Raw genomic sequence first — 23830 nt, 5'->3', positions numbered from 1 at the left:
AAGAACCTATAATGTAACATTGAGAATGTTTTTAATCTCTAAAGAACCGTATCTCCAACTCAAGAACCCTACACAGTGAAAAAATATATATATTTAGTTAATTGGGCCTTTTTAATATGTTCTAGAAGTTTTTTTTTTTTAGTGTTTTATGATTTCATTTTTTCTAGAACTGCATTCTTGATCAAAAAGTGATGTGATTTGTGAAATAAAGAGATCTTCACTGCTGAAACAAACATCTTGGTCTAGCTGGTTTCACAACCTGACCTGATGAAAAGTGCCCAAAACCCCTCCATAACCAGCCAACAGACCAGCAAACCATCTAAACCAGCTGGTTTAAGCTGTGTTTTAGTTTTTTTTTTTTCCCAGACAGGGTTGACTTTTTATAGAGAACATGAAAACATTTGTATCCTCTAGCTCTTGTTTCCTGTCATATGTACATTTCCATAAAAGCACAATTTACTATATTTATCTAAAGTTCTTAAGTAAATGACGCAAAAGAAGTCTCAAACGAGTCATCTGCATAAACAACTTTGCTCAGTTACAGACGGAACTTCGTAACACCTGCGTCGAATTCTCCAGTCATAACGTCACCTGTCTCTGCTGTCTCCATACAGACGAGTACAGGTCCACACGAGGACCATTTCAACTCTATATACTTCCAATAGCAATGTGAGCAACATATTAAAGAGCAGTATTAGTCACTGGGAGTTTTTAGAGGAATCTGACTAATATATTTATTTGTTTTATCGATTTTAAGCGTTGGAAGGAAGCCGTCACCTCCCGATTGCTTTGCTATAAAGCCGAGCGCGCGAGTCAGTACGGGCACGGAGACGCGCAACAAGGGCGCGCAGTGAAGGAGACTTTTCACACAGGAGAGCACTGAGAAACAAACGAGACTTTTAAACGACATTTTAGCGTACATTTTAAAGTGCTTGTAGAAAAAGAAAAGGAAAGTTACTAGGTGAAACATGAAGTTTCTGTTACCGGTTGCAGTATTTTTTCTTGTTTTGTGCCAAGTATTTGGAGAGGAATTGGGTCCAAATGAAGATTGGACAGGCAGCAATCAAATACAGGTGAGTTTAAAAAATAGAAAATTATACTTTTTTTTATTATTATTATTATTATTATTATTATTTTTAATGTTTTCTAAATATGTTCAGTTCATGCAAAATGAAAGCAATTGTAACAAATTCCTTTTTTTTTTTTTTTTTTTTTTTTTTTCTGGCTGACTTAAAGGATCTTTCAGTACACTAAAAAAAAAGTGCCAACCTATAGGTGTTACTATAAGGACCTATTTCTACCTGATGTGACCCTAAAAGCATTCAGGTTGATTCACTGATGTTAAATAATCTCTAAAAACTTGATTTGATAAACAGGCACTTTAAAGTGTAACGCATACATATACAGTATATATAGAGTATATACACATTTAGTTTAACATTTTTTCTCAGTGTTGTTCATATGCCAAAAAGGCACATTTTACTATCAAGTGGCTTCATTGCATTTACTAGAATGCAAGAGTGTTATTTTTATACACTATAAAAATGTTTTGTCATGTAACCTAAAAATATTCCTCATGTGGTAACATCTAAATAAACTGGTTTTCTTTAAGTCAAAAAATGTCATTTAAACTGACTAAATCAACCTGAATACATCAGGTTACACCACTGAAATATTTCTTTAAAGATTAGATCAAGCAGAAATAGCATATTAAGGTAACAACTGTGCGTAACCCCTTTTTACTGTGTATGAAGTAGACCTATACTAATGTTAGTCATTCAACTTGTATCATTCAGTTTATAACAGAAATCTATTACTTTAGTGTTAGTATTACATTTTAAATACTAATTAAGTACAGTGTAAAAATAGCGCGCAACATGAACTAAATGCAAAAGTAGAACCACCTTTCTGTTATTCATAAAATAATTATAGTAACATTTAATATGTGCAATAAGGACACTGAAATGTAAAATGTTGTAAATGTTCTAATCAGACGTCACTGAGTAGTTAATATGGATTCAAGTTAAAAGGAGGTCGCTGTCCAGTGCTGAATTACTGAATGCTCTTATTGCATGATTTGAATGGAGTGCATGTTTCCCATTTGACATTGCGGGTTGGAAGACAGCCAAGCACTTGTATTTCTCATCCGGCTTGGTATCCATAAACTGCATCTTTTTAAACATTTGTCAACTTGTAAAGTGTTTTCACACACACACACACACACACACACACACACACACACACACACACACACAAAAGGCTTTGAAAACAAGGGTAAAAAAGCATTGCAAATAATTTATGTTTAAGTGCGATACATAATAAGTACCTCTTTTCCTATTGCCTTAATTACATTAATTAAATTGAAATGGGGAAATATGTATTGGGCTTAATTGGAGAGTTATAAAAACAATGAGTAGCATCAAATACTGTAAGAGAGGGTACCAGTGGCCTTATTCAGTGAGTGATTGATTACATTGGAGGTCTAATGTCCCACTAATCAAATCTTCTTCTGCAGGATGAGTGGCTTCAGTCCGATCCATTCAGAGAGATACTTAGGCGAATGACGAGGAAACCCCGACCTCATCAATTCATTGGTCTGATGGGGAAACGGTCCTCTGGTAAAACTTTTCCCCATAAACTCTCTCTCTCTCTCTCTCTCTCTCTCTGTTGCTATACATGCTGTACATGTCTCTCTCTCATGCATGTTGTATAACATTCATCGATGATTTAAGATTTATAAATCTGAAACTTACATTTTATCTCCTTCCACTCCCTCCTCCCAACAGCAAATGCACAGATTACACGAAAAAGTAAGTAATTTCAGCAAAACAGTAGAATGCACTATGCTTTTATTTTATGCTTACAATTTGCCTAAAAGAGACTTCAAAATGCAATAATGCAAAGAATTATTATTATTGTTTTAAATAAGAGTTGTTTTTTAAGAACTATAAGAACTTATCAAACTATATTTGATAAGAGGCAACCTGAGCTGCAAAGCAGGATATAATCATTAAAAAACATGTTTTTGCAAAGATAAATTTAAAGAGGAAAGAAGACTTTACATCTGTGATCTTTACCATTTTAACAAGGGCGTAGTCACAAAAACACACACAGATTATTACATTGAATCTGAGGTCTCTATTTTCCGAGTATGAAGAAAATTAATTGTAAAGATATAAAACACTTCAACTGCACTCTAGGCATTTCTTTTGCCAATCTCTTAGAACTGGAGTTGATACTTCAAAGTGTACTGTACATATAGTAATTTATATATATATATATATATATATATATATATATATATATATATATATATATATATATATATATATATATATGGCACCACCATGAAGTGCTTCAGTAGTAATTTCTTCCTTTAATAATCTTCCAGGGCATAAAATCAATTCTTTTGTTGGTCTAATGGGTAAAAGAAGCCAAGAGGAACCAGGTAAGAACTGCACAATACCTTTAAGCCATTAAATAACACTAACAATAACATTAGATTTGGGATAATGTTTTAATTTTTGAAAATTAACCAGCAGTGCTTTAAAATGTGATTATGATCCAGACAGATCTAACTTTGCACCATTGTGTAATTATGAGCCATTTGTAAACCTGCCCTTTTCTCCTCACAGAGTCCTTTGAATGGGGAACAGTACAGATCTATGACAAAAGGCGTTAACAGCTAAAACGGGTCACCGTCACATCTGCTTCCTAAAGAATCATTTAATTCTCATTCATTTTTTATTTTTTTTAATTCAAGTCAGAATTCCAATAAAAATTCTAATTTCACTTTGTGGTGATATGGCAGAAATGCGTGCCGGTTTATTTAAAACATACATAAAGGATCAGGCATTTTAATTCAGTCCAGTTGTGATCTAATGTGTTATTGCCACAACATCTCTCCAGGTGTTGTGGACCATTACAGCAAAACTGCGTGCTTTCAAAGGTACGCCGACAATGTCATTACATAGTGCCTCGTAGTGTTTTAACCATGACTGATTGTGTTCTACTGACAGTCTGGGTGTGTTCTCATCCTCATTGACTGTGCATGTCCTGTCTCTGCTATGAGCAAGGGTTTTGGGATCTTGATATGTCTGTGCAATTGTAGCTTGATATTAAAAATATTTTCTTTATTGGTGGAACTTTTAATTCCTTGTTGCATCGTTACATGTGTGGCATGTTGTGGGTTAATCGTGCACTACAGTGATGCAGTCACTCCCCCTTTTGACGATTTGAGAAATGTATTAACCATTAACACATAGCATGTCTAAACAGCATAATCACTACAAAAAATACACATCTTGACTTTCAATACAAAACAAGCATCAATAGTTTATCTTGTTTTAAGCATAAACCTCACAAATGTTTCAATTTCTCTGAAAACAAGACTTAAAGGGGTCATGTTATTATTTTAATATGTTCTTTGAGGTTCACTTATAATATTACTAACATTTTAGGCACAAAAGCCGTTTTCAGCAACAACAAAAATGACTGGTTTACTTTTTGTTGTGAGGAGGAAGTTTTGAGTTCTGAAACTTACAATATGTTTTTATAGTAAAATTAACTCATATGTCAAAAGATCAAGGTAAAATTTATTCCTCATGTCATGACACCTTTTATATCTTACTGTATGTAGTTTTGATTCTCAATTAAATAAGTCCTGTTTAAAAGACTTTTAAATAATTTTACTGGGAAACAAGACAAACATACTAAGAAAATTTTTATTTTGCAGTGTGAAGGTTTAAGTTGTTTCAAACATAAAAGGTGACATACACATCTTTTACATTAGTCTAACATTAATTATTTTGTATTCCAGTGTTGCCCCACCAAAAAATATACAAACATTACATTAACAGTAATTAACAACCTTGAATATATTTGCTTCAATCACACATTTAGAGCACTTTTGCATCCCAATGCTAACCCAACATTTAGGGCTAAATGGTTAACCCTGTTTTAACTAGAGCCAGGAATTCAACCTGGCTACACTGATTTCTTGTAAGTTTTACAGTAACTTTAACTGGTTATGCTGACTTGTATCTAAAACAACTTACAGTACACCAATTAAAGGGACAGTCCCACTGGAAGTGCTCAAGGGCACAATGGTAATAGTTCAAGTATTGCAGGGTTCAAACCTAAAACCATTCAGTTACCAGCCAAGTCCTAAACAAATGTACCATGGTAACCATACTTTCCACCATAATACCATAGTAACTATAGTCATTGTTACTACTATAAAATAATTCAAACGAGATCTCCTTCAAACATTGTAAGACACATTCAGAATCTTTCGTCATTTTGCCACTATATGGGATTGAAAAAGTATCTTAACCATATATATACAGTATACACACACACACACACACACACACACACACACACTTGTATATACAGTACTGTGCAAAAGTCTTAGGCACATAAGATGTTTCACAAAAGCATTTGTCTTAAGATGGTTATTTATATCTTCATCTTTAGTGTGTCGTAGGAAATATAAATATTAGACAAACAAACATTACTTTTGCAAATAGAAAAGATTAGAACAGAAGAACAGGGAGCCCTGCAACAGATGTCATGGCCCCCACAAAGACCCCCACTGAACATTGTGTCAGTCTGAGATTACATAAAGAGACAGAAGCAATTGAGACAGCCTAAATAGATAGAAGAACTGTGGCAAATTCTCCAAGAAACTTGAAACATCCTATCTGCCAACAACCAAGAAAAACTGTGTCCAGGTGTACCTAGGAGAATTGGTGCTGTTTTAAAGGCAAAGGTGGCCACACCAAATATTGATTTAGCTTTTTTTATGTTTACTGGACTTTGTATGACATTAAGTGATAAATGAAAACTATTTATGGCATTATTTTTGAAGACATCCTCACTATGCAACATTTTTCACAAGTGCAGGGGACTGATATAACCATTACACTTTACAAACGTTTTAGAGAGAGAGAGAAAGAGAGAGAGAGAGAGAGAGAGAGAGAGAGAGAGAGAGAGAGAGAGAGAGAGAGATAGAAAAAATGTTATTGGGTAGTCAACAGAATTAACAAGGCAGCTTGAACAGCTGGACAGATCAATATTTAAGTCCTTTTTTTTTACTATCAATTCTCTTCCCTGCACAGTAGGGGCGATATGCATGAAGAATGCAAATCGCCAAAAACAAAAGAAGAATGTGAAAGTGAAAGTGGACATTTACAGAAAAAAACATCTTAAAAATTGATCTGATTCTCCCCCACACCTATCATGTCACTTCATAAGACCTGGATTATACCACTGGAGTCTTATGTATTATTTTTGTGCTGACTTTATGTACTTTTTGGAGCTTCAAAGTTTTGGTACCCATTAACTTACATGTTGAGGACCTACGGAGCTGAAATATTTTTCTAAAAATCTTAATTTGTGTTCTGCAGAAGAAAGAAAGTCATACACATCTGGGATGGCATGAGGGTGAGTAAATGATGAAAGAATTAAAATTTTTGGGTGAACTATCCCTTTAACATTCTTTAAAACTAATTTTGTGTTCCAAGGAAGAGAGTAAAAAAACATACAGGTTTGGAACGACATGAGGATAAATGTCAATGATGACAAAATGTTTATTTTTAGGCAAACTATCTCTTTAATACATTTAAATTTTACTGAGTCACTCACCAGAGCTAGCAAAGCAGTTTGAACAGTTGGAGTATTTGTAGTTGTAGTTGTAAAGAGGATTTAACTCCAATTTGTAAGAAATTGACCTAAAACAATTCTCTTTTGCAAATACTAAAAACTGTGAATTTAATAGAGAAAGGTGAAACAATCAAATATGGCATCCTAATTCTTGCACCAACTCAGTCCAAGAGAGCTGGAACACGCAGTTACCACAGCAGCCAATATCAATTTGCACTATTTGTCAACAGCCATATTAAGATGCATATTGAATGCATACTCTAAAAGCAGCAAAATCATACAGTGTGCATAGTGTAGTTGAAGAGAATACAATGTTAAGTCAATCTCTGAAGGTTGGGCGTGATTATTGGTCTTTATCAGCCTTGTAGATGGACAGGGTTCTGGCCGAGGGGTCTGTGGCACTGATCCAGCGGGGCATCTAGTAATGTGGCGTCCACTCACAGCAGCTGGGGTACTGCTTCTCAAAGATCTGCCTTATGAAAAAGCCCTCTTTGGTTGTAGGGGGGTTAAAAGGGAACAGCTTTGCTGCTTTCTCTAATTTAGCATCTTTCACCTGAACATGAAATAAAATAAAGGACAAGATACAGTGAAAGAGGTTATATAAGTGCTGCATTCTCTCGCGAGAGTAATATGAGAGCAACTGAGAGCAATACCTCAGTCTCAATGTGCTCCTGTTGGCTTGTGCACCAGGATTTCTTCATGGATGTCATCCCATCACTGAAGGCCTCTTTTCTACTCCAGAGAATCTCATCTGAGATCAGGTTCATTCCTCTGAATGCTTCTCTCAGGAGATGCTTCTCCACTCCATCCTGGTCCAATCAAACAAATTATTCATCTGGTTACAAAAATCATTAACATGTTATTTGAAAAATTTAAGGGAAAACAAATAAAAACATGAATAAACATACAAAGACTTTTTAAAATTCATCTTTTGTTTTCCACAGAAGAAATAAAGTCATATGGGTTTAGAATGACATTATAATGACAGCAAACAAATGACAGGTAAATAATGATAGAATTTCATTTTTGGGTGAACTTTCCCTTTAACTGCAAAAGGTGGAACTATTTTCCTGAATTTGTTCTGAAACAAAAGGTAAGTGTACAAGTTATAGCTTTCTTTCAATAGTCAGAGAGAAAACACACACACACACACACACACACACACACACACACACACACACACACACACAAAACAGGCTATGCTATAAAAACAACAGTACTGGCTATAAAAAGACAGCAATTGCATATTCTGCTTTTTTACATTGACTCATTTGAATTTATTTTAAAAAATCAGGTTCCTCTAGAAAAGGGATTTATTTTCAGTTGGTTCATGTTTTCACATCGGTTTCAGAGCTGATATAATTGCAGATTTCAGACTGAGATGAGGCAGAATGAGTCACTAGAGTGCAAGCCCACCTTGGGTGCTCTCATCTCTTCAGGCAGAGAGAGGTAGTATGCTGTGAACCTGTGATCTAGGAAAGGCACTCTAAACTCCAGTCTAATGAGAAACAAAGCTCTGGTTTCAAGAATACAATGGAGGTCATCAAGCATGTGTGTGAAAGCAGATATTTTGTGTTCTTCTCACCCGTGAGCAGCTGTGGTTCTGTCTGCTCTCAGCACGTCAAACAGATACAGTTCTTTCAGCAGACGCACACTGTCCTCATCACCTGCTTTAGGAGATGGAGCCTTAATCATAACAGACATAATCAGCTGAGTGCAGTTAAATGGCCATAAAATACAACTAATAATGCATCACAGTAATTTCATATGCAGTGGCCCATAAAAATGTATACATTTCCTTGAACACTGTACAAAATAAAGTATCAAACCAAGTGACATCTGCAATCAAATGATGCTAGACCTGATGCTATAACTTTTTCTAATTACTTTAACCAAATGATTGTTAGTGGACATATGAAGTCAGTTCCCCTCAAGCTCACACAGGTGTCCTAGCAGAGTAACCACAAGTGTAGTTCATCACATTAGTTGGGGCAGTGGTAGTTGGGGCAGTGGTGGCTCAGCGGTTAAGGCTCTGGGTTACTGATCAGAAGGTCAGGGGTTCAAGATGCCACTGTTGGGCCCTTAAGCAAGGCCCTTGACCCTATCTGCTCCAGGGGCACCATAATATGGCTGACCCTGCACTCTGACCCCAGCTTAGCTGGGATATGTGAAAAAAAGAATTTCACTGTATATGTGTGAAAAACAAATTATTATTATTAATTATGAACATGTTCCACTGTTTCACAACTAGGTGTCCAAATCTTTTGTCTTAAATGTAAACAGTATAAAAAAAAAAATAAATAAAATAAAAAAAACAAACAGAACAGAAACAAAAAACAGCAAAACACACATACACAAAACCTAACAAAACAAGATTAAAAAAAATTAAATAACACCCAATATAGTTTCAAAAATATAGGCAGATACTGTACAAAACTTGAGCAACACACAGAAGACCATTAAAGATGGTTCTTTTGCATATGCAGTCTCACCAAGGACAGTTTTTTCAACTGAACTGTATCCGTGATGTGGGTGAATTGATCAATGACATGTACCTTATGGAAATAGATGTATCCTTGTGTAAGCTCATCAGAGCCTTCACCTGAGAAAATCACAATGCTGTTGGTCTTCTCATGGATGTACTTTGATATCAGGTACATACCTGCAGATAAAGACCAAATAAACATCATAGAATGTTCCTCTTTATGCTAAGCACTGCTGCCATCTAGTGGTCATGAGTAGAATCTTTGATTCAGATGTAGGGCAAGAACTATATCACTTGGCCACATACCACTAGTCTACTGAAAACTTTGTAGAGATTTTGTCTAGTCCCACAGTGAACCCTTTGTCCTGCTGTCTGACTAACTTTCTGGGCAGTACAATGCTGATGATGCATTTTTAAAGCCTTTCACGGCACCATTACCTCTAATCCAAGGAATTCACATCAATTCACGTGGTCAAATGAGTAGGAAGGAGGAATACTAACTAACTAAACATAATAGTTTGAGGTCAGTGGACACACTCTGCTTTTCCATGGATATATATATATATATATATCCATGGCAAAGCAGAGAGTTTTTCATGTACATACTTGCTGTGACTGTACGCACCAACAGAGGAACGCACAGTGGTGATGTCTTAACTCTCAAGGTGAACAATGAATTCCTCCAGAGCACGAATCCCCTCTTCAGGAGTCAAGCTCACCTCATGGTGGTCACTGCCTATGTGATCTGCCACCTGCAACAAAAAAACAGTGAAAACCCAACTAATCTGCTACTAACAGCTTAAAACCACATATATGTTTATTCTGTTAAGACATGGTGTGTCAAACATGTTACACTGATAGAACGTCACTTGCCTTGCAAGCAGCTGCAACATCTGGGCTGTCATCAGCACCGATGGCAAATGTTCGAATGGGGTACTGGAGCTGCTCTTCTTTGGCCAGTTTCACGAGGGTCGCAGCAACCAGACTGGAATCAAGTCCACCTGGAAATTTGATATTTACCTTTATTCACTTAACAGATGTGTTTATCAGCCAAACTAATCTATCTCAGGACAGATTATAGTTTAAGAGACCCGATTTCACTTATAAATTCATTATGATTAAATGTGTAGTTAATGTGTTTTGCCTTTGCAGGGCAGATGAGATGCAGTACATGGACAATTAAAGTATCATGGACAGCTTAAATGCAATACAATTTAGACAAACTAACTCACTGAATCAATAAATAATTAAAGCACATGCACCTGAGAGAAGGCAACCGATTCTTCTGTGAGCCATCAAACGTTTCCTGATAGTGTTTTCAAACAGGATTCTAATGTTGCTCTTGACAGTCTCCAATGCAAAGCCTGATGAAAAGGGAAGAAATACATTGTTTGTTTTATTAACAGACTGGCGGTACATTAAAAAGCAAATGTAAACAATAAGGATTGGTATTACACTGTACTGCAGCAAAGAGTAGTGAATAATGGTTCAAAAATGGTTCATTTAAAAATGTAGCAATCCTTTGTTATTCATTCAAGTAAATTCTGCAATATTTACATAAAGATTACTCAAAAAGTGGCCAAATGTACTGGAATTCTGAATCCTTACAGAGTGGCTTAATGAAAACCCCCAAGAAACTTTACAGAGATAGCATTCAGTTCTGGGTTATTATAGTTTAAATAATAATAAAAATAATGATGATGATGATGATGATGATAATAATAATAATTATTATTATTATATTATATAAAAATAAATGTCATTTTTATTTTGTGTATTATTTTTATTTTATTTTCCATTTGGTTTAGTATTCACTATCCGAATGTTATTTTTAGTTTATTTTTATTTTTTAAGAGTTTATTAGTTTCAGTGTATTTAGTTTTTAATTTAGCCTTGTTATGTTTTTGTTAATACATTAACTGATACAATTAGAATATGTTTAAAGGGATAGTTCACCCAAAAAATGCTAATTCTCTCATCATTTACTCACCCTCATGTCATCTCAGATGTGTATGACTTTCTTTTTCTGCAGAACACAAATTTAACAACATTAAATTTCTAATGGCCATCTAGTGTTAATCTAGTGGCATTTTTATATTTAATGAAGGCTGGTTGTAAAGGTTTCAAATTTTAGAATATTCAGTGTATCAAAAACTAATGTTTATTTAACCCTTGAATACTGTTCATTAAAGGAGGACACCTTTGCTGTTCAGGGTCAAATTTGACACAAACTGTAATCATACATGGAATTGATTTTTTTAAAGGAAATTTTAAATAAATTCATTATTAATTAAAAGCATTTAATCTGGAATTTGAAGGTATTTAGACTTTCAAAAAAAATATTGAATTATACAATTTTTAATAAAAATAAACACTTTTTATATTTATTTATCTTTTGTTAAAACATAAACTTTATTAATATGACAAATTAAGAAAATATCAGATTGGAGTATTTGCTGCCATCTGGTGAAAAAAATAAATAAGTACATGACATGAAATAACACTCAAAGCCAGTCATCAGTTATCCCATTGATTTAGATGGGCCTTGTCTCTGTAACCTAATATTGAAACAAACTTAGTTTCGAGATGTAAATTTACAAGTTATGAATTTGGATCTATACTTCAATTTCACTACAATTTGTGTACAAACAGAGGACTTTGCAATGGCAAACTTTTTTTTGCAAACATCAAAATTCAAATCAGTGACGTGAACAGCAATAATGTGGGGTCAGACTCTGACTATGCGTGTGTGTGTGTGTGTGTGGTTTGTGGCCAATTGTTTTTTTGTTTTTTTTGGACAAAATTCTCAAAAATGTATTTCTTTGCATGAGTGTGTCTGTTTGTGTGTGTGTGTGTGTGTGTGTGTGTGTGTTCATGAGTGTGCAACCCTCTACGATCATGTTGGAGAAAAAAAAAAAAAAAGTAAATTTTTGTTTTTACTCGCCAGACTTCTGATGACATGTAAGCGTAATGCAACTGAAAAAGATATTAAGTAAACTGAGAAAGGTGGCCTCTTCATATATATGACTTCACGCAATATTGTACATTTTATATTTTGCCTTATCATTTTAATCTCATTTTAACTTTTTAAAAATGTACAAATTTTAAATACTATCAATTTATAATGATGTCCTGAAATTGCATTTTTATTTATGATACAAGCAGTTGTCACTGTTTGAAATTTCATACACATTTTGAACAAAAAATTCACAAGGTTGAAACCTAATAATTCAAATTAGGGCTGTCACAATTATGAAATTTGTCTGATGATGAATTGTCAAACAAATAATTGCAATTATGACCATTAATTGCCTGTTTTAGGGCTATGACGATTAATTGTCTGTTTTAGGTCTTTCACGAATATGACAATTACTTTGTTTGTCATACAAACTGTCACTGTGTGCTTCGTGCTCACAACAAAGTCATTTATACAAATTTAGTTTGGGTCATATAATAAAATAAGGGTATATGATTTCCTTTTCAGGCTTCAAAAACGTATGAATGACAATCAAATATAAAATATAAAAGTATACATTTTAAATTAATTCAAGTAATATTTCAAGTTTCAAAATATTTCTAAATAACTCAAATATATCTCTTTTTTTGTCAGATTTAGTCTTGGTCCATTTTACCTTTTCACACTGTTTTTTTTTTAAACCCAGCCCACCTGTATAGCTATCATATTATATTATATTACACATTATATTATGCAATAGTAAAATATTTCTTTCTTATATTCTTCACTTTCACACAATATTTTAAGGCTCTCCGATTAACTCACGAGCCTTTATTTCTCATGAAGGAAGACTTTGAGATTCTATTTCTTGTAATTTATCATCTCCACAGAAATAGAGAAGTTGGGCATCTATTCCTCTGTCACTGCTTGTCATTAACACTGCGTGAATGAACCCACAACGACCAAGGACATTTGCCATTACACAGTCATTTAAGTGAAACTGGAGCGCTTTGCATTCACTATTAAATTAATACGTTTATACCTCATTTATATTTTCGCTGGAGTTTGGCGTGAGCCTCTGTAGACAGTGAGCTGCTCTGGTGACGTCTGAGCTGCGGTTTCATGACGCTCGCATTTCAATTGAATGAGACAAATGCATTTTCCTGCGTGCTCGTGAGACACAGCATGCAGGGAAAGACGAGGCTGAATCCAGCTTCTTAATCACCTGTTTTATTATTCAGTAAAAGAATATCAGTGCATCGACACAACTCAATACACAACACAAATAATAGTGATAGTATTTGACTAACTGTGGCCCAGGTCAGGAAGCAGACAGAATGGCTTAACCATCCGTCTGCAAGCTGCCTTGAGATGTCACACAGGTCACATAAACTACAACACAGTCTTGATATGATATCTAGGTGATACAGTCTCTGTGTCTGTTCCCCGAACTACAAACACAAACCCCTCACTAAATCATTTAGAAAAATTTTGATTGAGGTAAAAAAAATAAAAAAAACAAAAATAAAATAATGAAAGCGAAACAGCATATAAATGGTAGGGCTACTATTAGATCTCTTTCAACCAAAGCCCTAGTTGTAAATTAAATTCTTACAGATCATAGTTTGGATATGCTCTGTTTAACTGAAACCTGGCTTAAACCAGATGAATATATTAGTTCAAATGAGTCTACTCACCCAGGTTATTGTTATAAACATGAGCCTCACCTGAAGCATCAAGGAGGAGGTGTTGCTACAGTTTAGTTTTTGGTGTTACTCAGAGGACAAGGTGCAAGTTTAAGTCTTTTGAACTAATAATGCTTAACCCTTTAAAGCCTGAGCCCAAAATTCCAAAAATTCCATTCATATTACATTAATATTCATATAACATCACACACCTGAACTGTATATACCATATTGAAGAGAAGAACTAGGGCTTTCAAATTATATAAATATATGTATGATTATTTAAAGCTAATCATCCTTTATCAATAAGATTTCACATAGCAATTTTTACAACCACCATACTTCATCAGACAACTGCATTTTCAACCATTTTAATTACAAGCTAGAGGGAAACTTAGAGCGTATGAAATATACATAATTATGTGGGCAGTGTAGAATAGCAGACAGATTAGAAATATAATCTATTGTTTAAAAGTTATGACCATTCTAGTGATTAGTGGGAAAACGGAATAAACAAACATTTAGAATTTTAAGATACATTTCACATGACCACTCCTCAAATACTCCTTTTGAGCACCTGTAATAATAAATTGAGATTGCATCTGAAATTGAAGGACACAAACACTGAAATATACATTTTATGTGTTCAATAAAACACACACTTTATTTAATTTGAACATTAGAATTACATTAATTACATTATTAAATTCATAAATACTCAACAACTGCAATACCTGTGGAGAGAAGAGAGGGAGAAAAGAGGGGAGGGGGAGGACAACAACACCAATAAACACAGCCCAACCTAGGCCTCTTCACGAAACTGGTCATACTCGGCTAAGTGCCAAGACTGAAAACAGTTCCTATCACAAACCAAGCAAAGTCTTTTGCCATTACATTAGCGCAACAAGCTACTTTAGTTTTATTTTCAGTCCTAATTTTCCGATAGCATAGCCAACACCTCTTAGAAGACTCTTCAAATTTAGGGACATGGGCTGTGTGGAGTGATGACGAAGGAGGGACTACAGGCTTTGGTGTATGCAAAGGGAAACTTGCATGAATATCGATACCTCCCAGCTGACGAGCCAGATTTTCTCTGAAATCTATCTGGGTTAAGTTCACCGGTCTACGCTCATCCCCTGGTGCTGCATGAATGTGTTGCCATTCCTTAAACAATATGAAATTATTGACGACGGCAATGTCTATGAAGTGGAAAAAAAGAGCCTTCCACCACTTCTGAGTTTTTGTAGGAAGTCGTAAGATTTTATCATTTGGTCTTACCTATCAACACCGCCCATGTTTTTGTTATAATCACTGATGACAGTGGGCTGGAAGGCTACTTCTTTTGTCCAGTCGCCATCATTTTCTACAAACCTAGTAATTTCGGTTGAGCCATTTGCATTGTGGAAATTGGAGAGGCATGTAACTGCACACGTGTCCTTCCACTGAATTACAAGTATATTCCCCTCAATCCTACACCACCTCATATCCCCACGAGATGTCTTGCGTTCCCATCTTTTTCTTTAAATTCTGCAGGAAACAGTTTACAATTCACCCTGCATGTCCCACAGGCATTAGTTCCCATTTCTAAAAACTTAACCATAAGAGTTGGGGACATGTATAAGTTGTCAAACCAAACACTGTGGCCCTGGTTTTTGAATGGCTGCAGTAACGATTCAACTACTTTGATGGCCAAGTCAGTGACACGCCCATCATGACTACCTGTGTAAACATTAAAGTCGAGAGTATACCCCGAGTCTGATGTTGCAATTACCCATAATTTAAAACCCGACCGAGTAGGCTTGCCCTTCATGTATTGTTTAAATCCTGACCGAGCTTTAGACTTGACCATACGTTCATCTATTGCGAGATTTTGGTTAGGCTGAAAGAGCTACTGGCATTTTTGTTTGAGGTGATCCATAAGATAACGCAACTTCAAAAGGTGATCCTGATTATCCTCTGTGGTAGGGTCTAAAACATGTAGAGCTGCTAAAAGAGCCTTGTAGCAGTCAAGCAACATAAATTCCCTCGCCCACGAGCCCTGAAATGACTTGGTTCCCCAATGACGATGGGAATCAGGGAGAATTGAAAACCCCATGTAAATGAGCAACCCAATTAATTTGTAAAATTAATCGGGGGTCACCTCCATCCAAGCTCCTTGGTAGCTGGAATATAACAGACAGTTTAGGACGAGCTCCCACCCCTGACGGTTTGTAAAACTGCATATCTCACAACTACAGCCTGAGTAAAAAACAGCATGAAAAAGTCAATTTCTCACAACATCATACTGGAGGTTGACTGCACAGCCTAAAGCACGCTACCTAAGTCAATACCAAATGGACGAATAGGCTTAAATGGGAGAGGTTTTGGTGCCTGTGAATCGATGTCAGAGTACGAGGGAAGCGTTTACGCTTTCTAGCTGACTTGAGACCTGTGCGAGAATGGCTAGCCATACCCAAAATAATAAGAGTAACAGTGTTAGTGTTACTGTGAGTATCAGTCATATGAGAAATGAAACAAACAATACATACACATTCATACATACCCAGTAGATGGTCTTGGCTGGGGATCAGGTTCCATCTCATCCTCCATCTCCTCGTGGTCTGGGTCTTCCTGCAGTAGTTCCTGGTCCAGCAGATCTTCCTCCTGTGTGATCATGCCCTCATGAGCCATGTCCTCCTCGACTATGAACCTAAGCTCATCAGCAGTCAGCTGCCTACTCCTCTTGAGGGTGCTGATCAGGGAGCCATAGTCGCTAACCATCTCTACAACAGAAAAAAGTACAACAATTGGTAGCCAGCAGTGTGTTCTTCACAAATCCATACACTGAATTGTCACCAAAGGCTTGCAGACTAAGCAGAATGTCCAACTGCAGACAGCCCTCTCACACTTTCCTTGTGAACAGGAAGCTACACACAATCTAAAATCATGTCTGTGTGATGGATGGGTAAGGCTATCTGCTAAATTATAGAAAGATATCAACAAGCTAGATAACTTATCTAACTAGCAGGCCAGTTTTCAGGCAGGTCTGAACAGCGTCAAAAAACAAAAAAAAAAACAAATACTTCAGGCGGATTTTTCACAAGTGACAAAATTGGCAAAAAAAGTTATTGATAGCTAATGTTTATTTAGCAAGTTTCACAGAAACTGCCAAAAAAAGGTTATAAAGAGGATATAAAAAGAGGCTCGCTGATGACGGTCACATCTACTTTTCCAGAAAACAACTAGCTAGCGCTACTCCTACAAATAAATACTTCATAATTAAAAAGGTTTGACTATCTTCCACAAGCGACAAAATTGGGCAAAAAAGTTATTGATATTTAGCTAAAAATGTACATAGTATTGCTAGCTAATGTTTATTTAGCAAGTTTCACAGAAATTTGCTTAAAAATAGAGGCTAGCTGCCTGTCCGATGAAATACTCAGAAAGCCAAAAAGTTTAGAAGAACTTGATGTAGTCACAGAAAATATAAATAGTCTTTTCTAGCACTCTTGATAGTGTTGCCCCCCTTCTATTAAAGAAAATTAAAGAGAAAAGCCCCACACCGTGGTACAATGATTACACTCATGCTTTAAGAGAACAGCTCTTGAAAGTGGAAGAGTACAAATTTAGAGATATTTCACAGTGCATGGAAGGATAGTGTCTGTAGCTACAGACAGGCACTAAAAGCTGCCAGGTCAACATATTTTAGCAAACTCAATAGAAAATAACCACAACAATACTAGGTGTTTATTCAGTACTGTGGCTAAATTGGTTAGGAATAAAGCTTTGACTGAACCAGACATCCCATCGCAGCACAATAGTAATGACTTCATGAATTTCTTTACTGATAAAATTTAAATAATCCAAAATAAAATTGGAATTATGCAATCGTCTGCCACAGCACCTCAGAAAACAGTGTTTCATAATTTTCCCCATGAGCAACTTCGCCGTCATAGGTCATGAAGAGCTAACAAAACTTATCGAAACATCAAAAGCAACAACATGAATGTTAGATCCAATACCAACTAAGCTCTTAAAAGAGGTGTTTCCAAAAACCTCTTCTTAATATTATTAACTCCTCGCTATCCTTAGGGCATGTCCCCAGAATCTTTAAGCTGGCTAAGAAGCCACAGCTTGATCCTGGAGAGTTGACTAATTATAGACCGATCTCAAGTCTCCCATTTATGTTGAAAATACTAGAAAAGGTAGTGTCCTCCCAAGTCCCAACTGTTCATTTCTACAGAGAAATGGTACATATGAAGAATTTCAGTCAGGATTTAGGCCACAACACAGTACAGAGACTGCACTTATCAGAGTTACAAATGACTTGCTCTTATCATCTGATCGCGGATGCATTTCTCTTCTAATGCTTTTAGATCTTAGTGCGGCCTTCGACACCATAGATCACGACATTCTCTTGGACAGGCTTGAGAATTATGTTGGCATTTGTGGACAGGCATTAGCTTGGTTTATGTCCTATTTATCAGACTGCTACCACTTTGTGTAAATGAGGAATTGTCAGATCGAACTAAAATTAAGTATTGTAGGGCTTTACTGATGGTTTAGATCAGTGTTACTATCAGAAATAATTAATAACTATTTCTTTAGTTATTAATTAAATAATAGAATCTAACTCATTAAAACCTCATATGGGGCTCCAGTAAATTTAGTGCGCTACGTTTAGGAGCGGGTTTGGTTATTAGCAATAATTAACAATTATCAAAGATAATTATTAATTATTAAAATCAATAGAACATTGATTTGAATCATTGTTAGCTTTTTTAATCCTTTAAATCAACAATTATCAAAGATAATCGTTAACTGTTAACATCGATGAAACATTAATTAAAATTAACACTAGCTTATTGATCCTTCAAATTCAACAATCATCAAAGATAATTATCAATTATCAAAAAAATCAACAGATTATTATTTAGGATTAATTTTGCCAGGGCACCACCCTGGAATCAGGGACTAATAACCAGATAGTATAACAGTCTCAATATTAGACTGTTTTCTTAGGAAAATCGACATCCGAAGAATATCGATTTTCGGGAAAAAAAACAATGAATGAAGGCTTCAATCCAAGCACTGACATCCCATCAGCATGTGACACAGGTGTATGCAAAACAAACCAAAACACTTCTCTTTGAAATATAACAAAGTTTATTTATGCAGTAATATCAATTAATAATTAATACAATGCAGTCAATAAACTTCCGACTTACACTACAAACTAAACAGTGATATGATTAGATATGGTAATCAAAATAATCCTATAACACATGAGGGTGTTTGTCTGAGAGAGAGAGTGTGTGTGTGTGTAAGGAGGGATGCGCACAAAATTGCGGACGTGACTCTCGTGGAGAGTATGTCACCTGAGACTTCCGGCCAGAGAACATGGCGAGAGAGAATGTGGGCGGAGAGAAACCAGTCAATGGCGTCTACCAATTTACCGCGTGTATCCGCTTGTACGATAGCTTAGGGACACAGCTGAGCTTTATCATGAAGCTATCTACTAGCCAAAAATGTGTGCGATAATGTTTGTGAGGGGTCGCGTGTGTGTGTGTGGTTAGTACGAGAGAGAAAGAATAAAGTGACAGCCCTAAAGCCGATTTCGCGATCGTGGGAGAGTAAGCAGCTGCTAGTTTATCACTCAGAGATGCGGTGGACAGCTCGAAAACCGCCCCACGGTCTTTGATTCTTTAATGGATAAACTCAGTGTGCTGGTCTCACCCGCGATGGCGGAAATGCACAACAGTCCAATGTGGTTGGACTACAACACAGCGAATCTCATTCCTGATAATTAATACCTTGAGTATTATTATTAGCAATGAGCGGACTCAGCGGTCCGTAAACTGTACAAGCAATAACCTTGATACACAAGAATAACACACTATAATATTCTATCTCTGCCCAGACGTAAACCTCTTACTTGAATTGTATGAGGATGTAGAATGTGTGTTCATTCGTCCTTTAACTCCAACTCGGTTCCTCGAGGCTCGGGTGATGACGGGAGGCCGTTTCCTCGCTCTGTCGGCGGGTGGTATGGCTGCTGATTCTCGGTGGGCTGGCGGAGAAATCAGCGACGTCGACTTGATTGAAGATGGAAGAGAAATCTTTTATCTCTTCACTTCTGCAGGCAAACGGATGAAGATGCGGATTGCTCAGCGGTCTCCTTCGGATCCGGTGGAACACAGAGTAATCTCAACTCGTCCAGCGAGATGGAGATTGTATGGCCACAGTTTCAAGTCGGACATTACTTCCTTGTGCCACGAGTCTACACCTGAGAGCAGCGATGAGCTGCGTCTACGCATGGCGAACAAAGTTGCTGGAAGTAAATCCCGGAAGCATTTCAGAGGTATTTCTACTCCTGATGATGTCATGGTTGAGGGGCGTTCTGTCGTGTGCCTCATCCAATAGGAGCTGAGAGTTAGATCCTTTAGTGAGCAAGGCTTCATGGGATTTGTAGTCTGTTTTGGACTCCCTTTGTTTGATTTTGGCGCGGTTTTTATCAGTAAGATTTATGACTTTGTATGTGGGCCTGAGTTAGGTTTTACGACTGTGTTAGGCCTGCCTTTGTCTTCTATCTGAATACATGAGGCCCAACAGTATGGAGTACCACAGAGATCAGTTTTAGGGCCTCTGCTTTTCTCCTTATATATGTTTCCCCTAGGAGACATTATGAATCGTTGAATATGTTTTCACTGTTATGGTGACGATACCCAACTTTATATTTCTTCAAAACCCGACGAAATTTCACAATTCTCTAGATTAGCAGAGTGTATCAATGAAATCAAAGATTGGATGGCTAGAAATGTCCTCCTACTCAATACCAACAAAAAAGAGGTACTAATTATTGGACCAAAAACCTCTAAAAATAAGCCACTAAAATATAATTTGACTCTCAATGGATGTACTGTAATATCGTCTTCTACAGCAAAGAATTTAGGTGTTATATTTGATAACAATCTGTCCTTTGAAAATCACATTTCCAATGTTTGTAGAACAGCATTCTTCCACCTCTGAAATACTGCTAAGTTACGACATCCTCTCGGTTGCAGATGTCGAAAAATTAAATAGTGCATTCATAAACTTAAGACTAGATGATTGTAATGCATTACTGGGAGCATGTCCTGCAAGTTCAATAAACGTGGCCTGTTAATAGTACCTAGAATATAAAAATCCACAAAAGGAGGTGGATGGGACTCAGACCCCAAAAAGTAATGGAGGGTTAAGTTAGTTTTGGAATCAAGAAAATTTATTTCAGTTTTTTCCATTTATGTTACCTGCATTTCAGCTTTTTCCAATTATTTTACCTTTTTTTTTTATTTCAGTTAACAAATATGTTTTCATGTGTACATGTGTATACAACACATCTACCTGTGCCAAGTCCCTCCACGTTGACATAGGTGGCGTGTTTGGGTTCGTCTGTGCAACTGAGGAAGCGGTCGATTTGAACAGACTTCTGACACTTTTCCCGCCAGCTTCAAGTCAAGCACCTCAATGTCTCCTGGAGGGAAGGTACTGATCTTTGCAGGAGTGGACATGGAGTGTGTGATCTGTGTTAAACCTGTTTGGATTAAAATAATGTGTTGCTGTTAGAATCATGTTCTGACTCTTTGTAAGAGATGTGCTCAAAGTGATATTTCAAGAGAACAACTCTATACCTTTGGCCTCAGAGCAGACAGCTAGAAAGCCATCATTGATCATCAACTTGAACAATGGTTTCACACCATAGGTATCTCTACCTAGTTTAAAAAAAAAATAAAAAAAGATATTTCCAAGACTATTTATCGTTTTCTGACTGTACTCATGAGTTGACACTGTGTTAGTGAGTTTTTTTTTCCTACTCCATAAGAAATAATTTTTTTCTTTTTTTTTTTTCATTGGGCTCTTAATGATTTAATTCATCTTTAGGAATATCTTAAGTCAAACAAGGCCAGTTACTTTATTAAGCATCATTTATACAGAACATATATTACAGAGAAGGAAAACTTTGTCCATAATTTTCCGTACATCTTGGAGGTCCAGACTTGAAAGCCCTTTATTTATTTGCCCTTGTTTTTACAGTGCAATGCCATAAGCACCTGCAAGACCATGGGTGGCTCCTTATTACTGTGGTTAGGGGCCTTCTCATCGTTGGAGATGTTTGATTTCCTCCATAGCATTTAAACTAGTTAATTCTGAGTAGAATTTAAATGGTTTGCAATAGTTTTGTGGTAAGCACCATCACAGAGACATCAAGGGAAGCCCTGACAATGCGTGTGCTTTAAAGATACAGCAGGAAAGAGCAGAGCGCATCACACAGTTGGTTTTGTGATGGCTCATGCTACACTCGCACGAAAACCAGGCTTGAATTGAGCATGTTTCAGATAAGGAAGCAAATTTAGCGCGTATAAACACTCCGAACACCAGATGAATATCATTGAATTTGCAGGAAAACTACTGCAATAACCAAAAAACTTAACTCCAGCTTCAGTTCCACACAAACACCTGCAATTACAAAAACTTTCGGGGCTGGACCAAATTAATTCGGCGCTCATTTTGACATATCGACACCCATGTAAACAAGGCTTAATGAGATGTTGCAGGTATCGTGTGAATACCCTTTTGCGAATATTTCCTGCACACCAGAGGTTTTGATTGGTTTTGCCAGGGATTCAGACATATCTTTCATTGCCTAAAAGTGGTGGGGCATTGTCCCAGTAGTTTAAAAAGTGCTGGGTCATATGCCAGCCCGCCCCCGTTGCACCGGCAGTCCTGTCTATGCTACAATATATCATGATTTGTATTTTATATTTATTTACATTGTACTCCTATCCAAGGTATTTCAAAAAGAATGAGGTATTACCATGGCACTAACATAGAAGTATTATGGTACTTTCTGTAAGTGCAAGAAGAGTTATGGCTTCTGTCTGTCACATTCAAATGAGCACATGGAACTAACAGATTAGTTATGGTCTTTATAAGTGGATAAAGCAATAAGGGAAATAAAAAATATTCTGAAAATTACTAAAGTTCAGCCATGAAACTACATGGTGCAAGCTGGTTCTTTGAACTTAATATCTGGTGCCAATCGGCTTGCTCACATGTGATCTGTTAAGCCAATTGGATCACATGGTGTAAGCTGATTGGTCCTTTGACATGTAATCGAGTATCCAATCAACTTGTGTCTCTCTCGATGTGTAACATTTAAATTGCTCAGTTTTGTAGATAAGCCGGTTTCACTGCAGCACGCTGCGAGAGTTTTTCTCTGAAACCCACCTCCACCTGTCAAAATCTGCTACAAGGGGAAGCACCAAAATGCATAAACATGCTCAAACATAATCAATCAAACTCCAGTGGTTAATTCAATGTCTTCTAAAGCGAATCAATCGGTTTTGGGTGAGAACAGACCAAAATGTAACTCCTTTTCACCATACATCTTGACAACAGCAGTCTCCTTGGCTATCATGATTTCAAGCTCGATTACACTTCCTATAGCACCATCTAGTGTACCATTGTAACACAGCCAGAGGTAGGGAAACTTCTTGACACACAGTGGCTGCATGCCATGCAGCTGGTCCACAATTGCCAGACAGTGAAGCCCGAAGCAGCAGTTGGTAAAACCGTTTACGTTCTCATATCAGAAAGCATCTGGACCGCGATGTGCAATTTTCATTGTATTAGTGCACTGAACCACAAGGCACTCATCATTGCCAAACAAGGCCCATATACCACACATTCTGCTGTTGGAAATGCATAAGAAAAAACGAGCCAAAATAATATAACAATATAAGTCCTTTTTTACTATAAATCTCCACCTTTTACCAGCCACGACCAGTTGGTGGCGATATGCACAAAGTAGTGATGGGCACTTTCGAAACACTGCTTAATGAAGCTTTGAAACCTTTACGAATCATTAGTTTCAAATAAGGATGTAACGATTCACTTGTTTTCTCGATGCATCGATTAGTAATCCTGCCGATTCATATGCATCGATCTTGAACTATTATTTTTTTAATCGAGAATCGTTAGTGTGTCAAAAATCGATTTAGACAGTTAAAAACAGAATAA

The 23830-nt window shown here is 36.5% G+C and overlaps 1 protein-coding gene and 1 pseudogene across 1 annotated transcript; one reads left to right on the top strand and one right to left on the bottom strand.

The window, feature by feature from the left end:
- Positions 1–649: 649 nt before the first annotated feature.
- On the top strand, positions 650–4137 carry LOC127420954 (protachykinin-like). The gene is made up of 5 exons (XM_051663607.1): positions 650–1073; positions 2516–2618; positions 2787–2810; positions 3392–3448; positions 3636–4137. The coding sequence occupies exons 1-5, from the start codon at positions 969–971 to the stop codon at positions 3680–3682; spliced, it is 336 nt and encodes a 111-aa protein (XP_051519567.1). The 5' UTR covers positions 650–968; the 3' UTR covers positions 3683–4137.
- Positions 4138–7009: 2872 nt separating this feature from the next.
- LOC127420946 (asparagine synthetase [glutamine-hydrolyzing]-like) lies at positions 7010–23498 on the bottom strand (annotated as a pseudogene).
- Between the last annotated feature and the right edge of the window lie 332 nt (positions 23499–23830).

The sequence above is a fragment of the Myxocyprinus asiaticus genome, chromosome 30 (assembly GCF_019703515.2).
Source record: "Myxocyprinus asiaticus isolate MX2 ecotype Aquarium Trade chromosome 30, UBuf_Myxa_2, whole genome shotgun sequence".
NCBI classification, from domain to species: domain Eukaryota; kingdom Metazoa; phylum Chordata; class Actinopteri; order Cypriniformes; family Catostomidae; genus Myxocyprinus; species Myxocyprinus asiaticus.
Note: the sequence above shows the minus strand (reverse complement) of the source record. Positions and strands in the feature narration are given on the sequence as shown.

What these genes read in the sequence shown, in the direction of transcription:
- LOC127420954 (XM_051663607.1), top strand. Translation starts at nt 969, where the DNA reads ATGAAGTTTCTGTTACCGGTTGCAGTATTTTTTCTTGTTTTGTGCCAA. An exon ending in CAGGCAGCAATCAAATACAG is followed by an intron (nt 1,074 to 2,515) that starts GTGAGTTTAAAA and finishes CTTCTTCTGCAG; the next exon opens with GATGAGTGGCTTCAGTCCGA. An exon ending in AAGAAGCCAAGAGGAACCAG is followed by an intron (nt 3,449 to 3,635) that starts GTAAGAACTGCA and finishes TTCTCCTCACAG; the next exon opens with AGTCCTTTGAATGGGGAACA.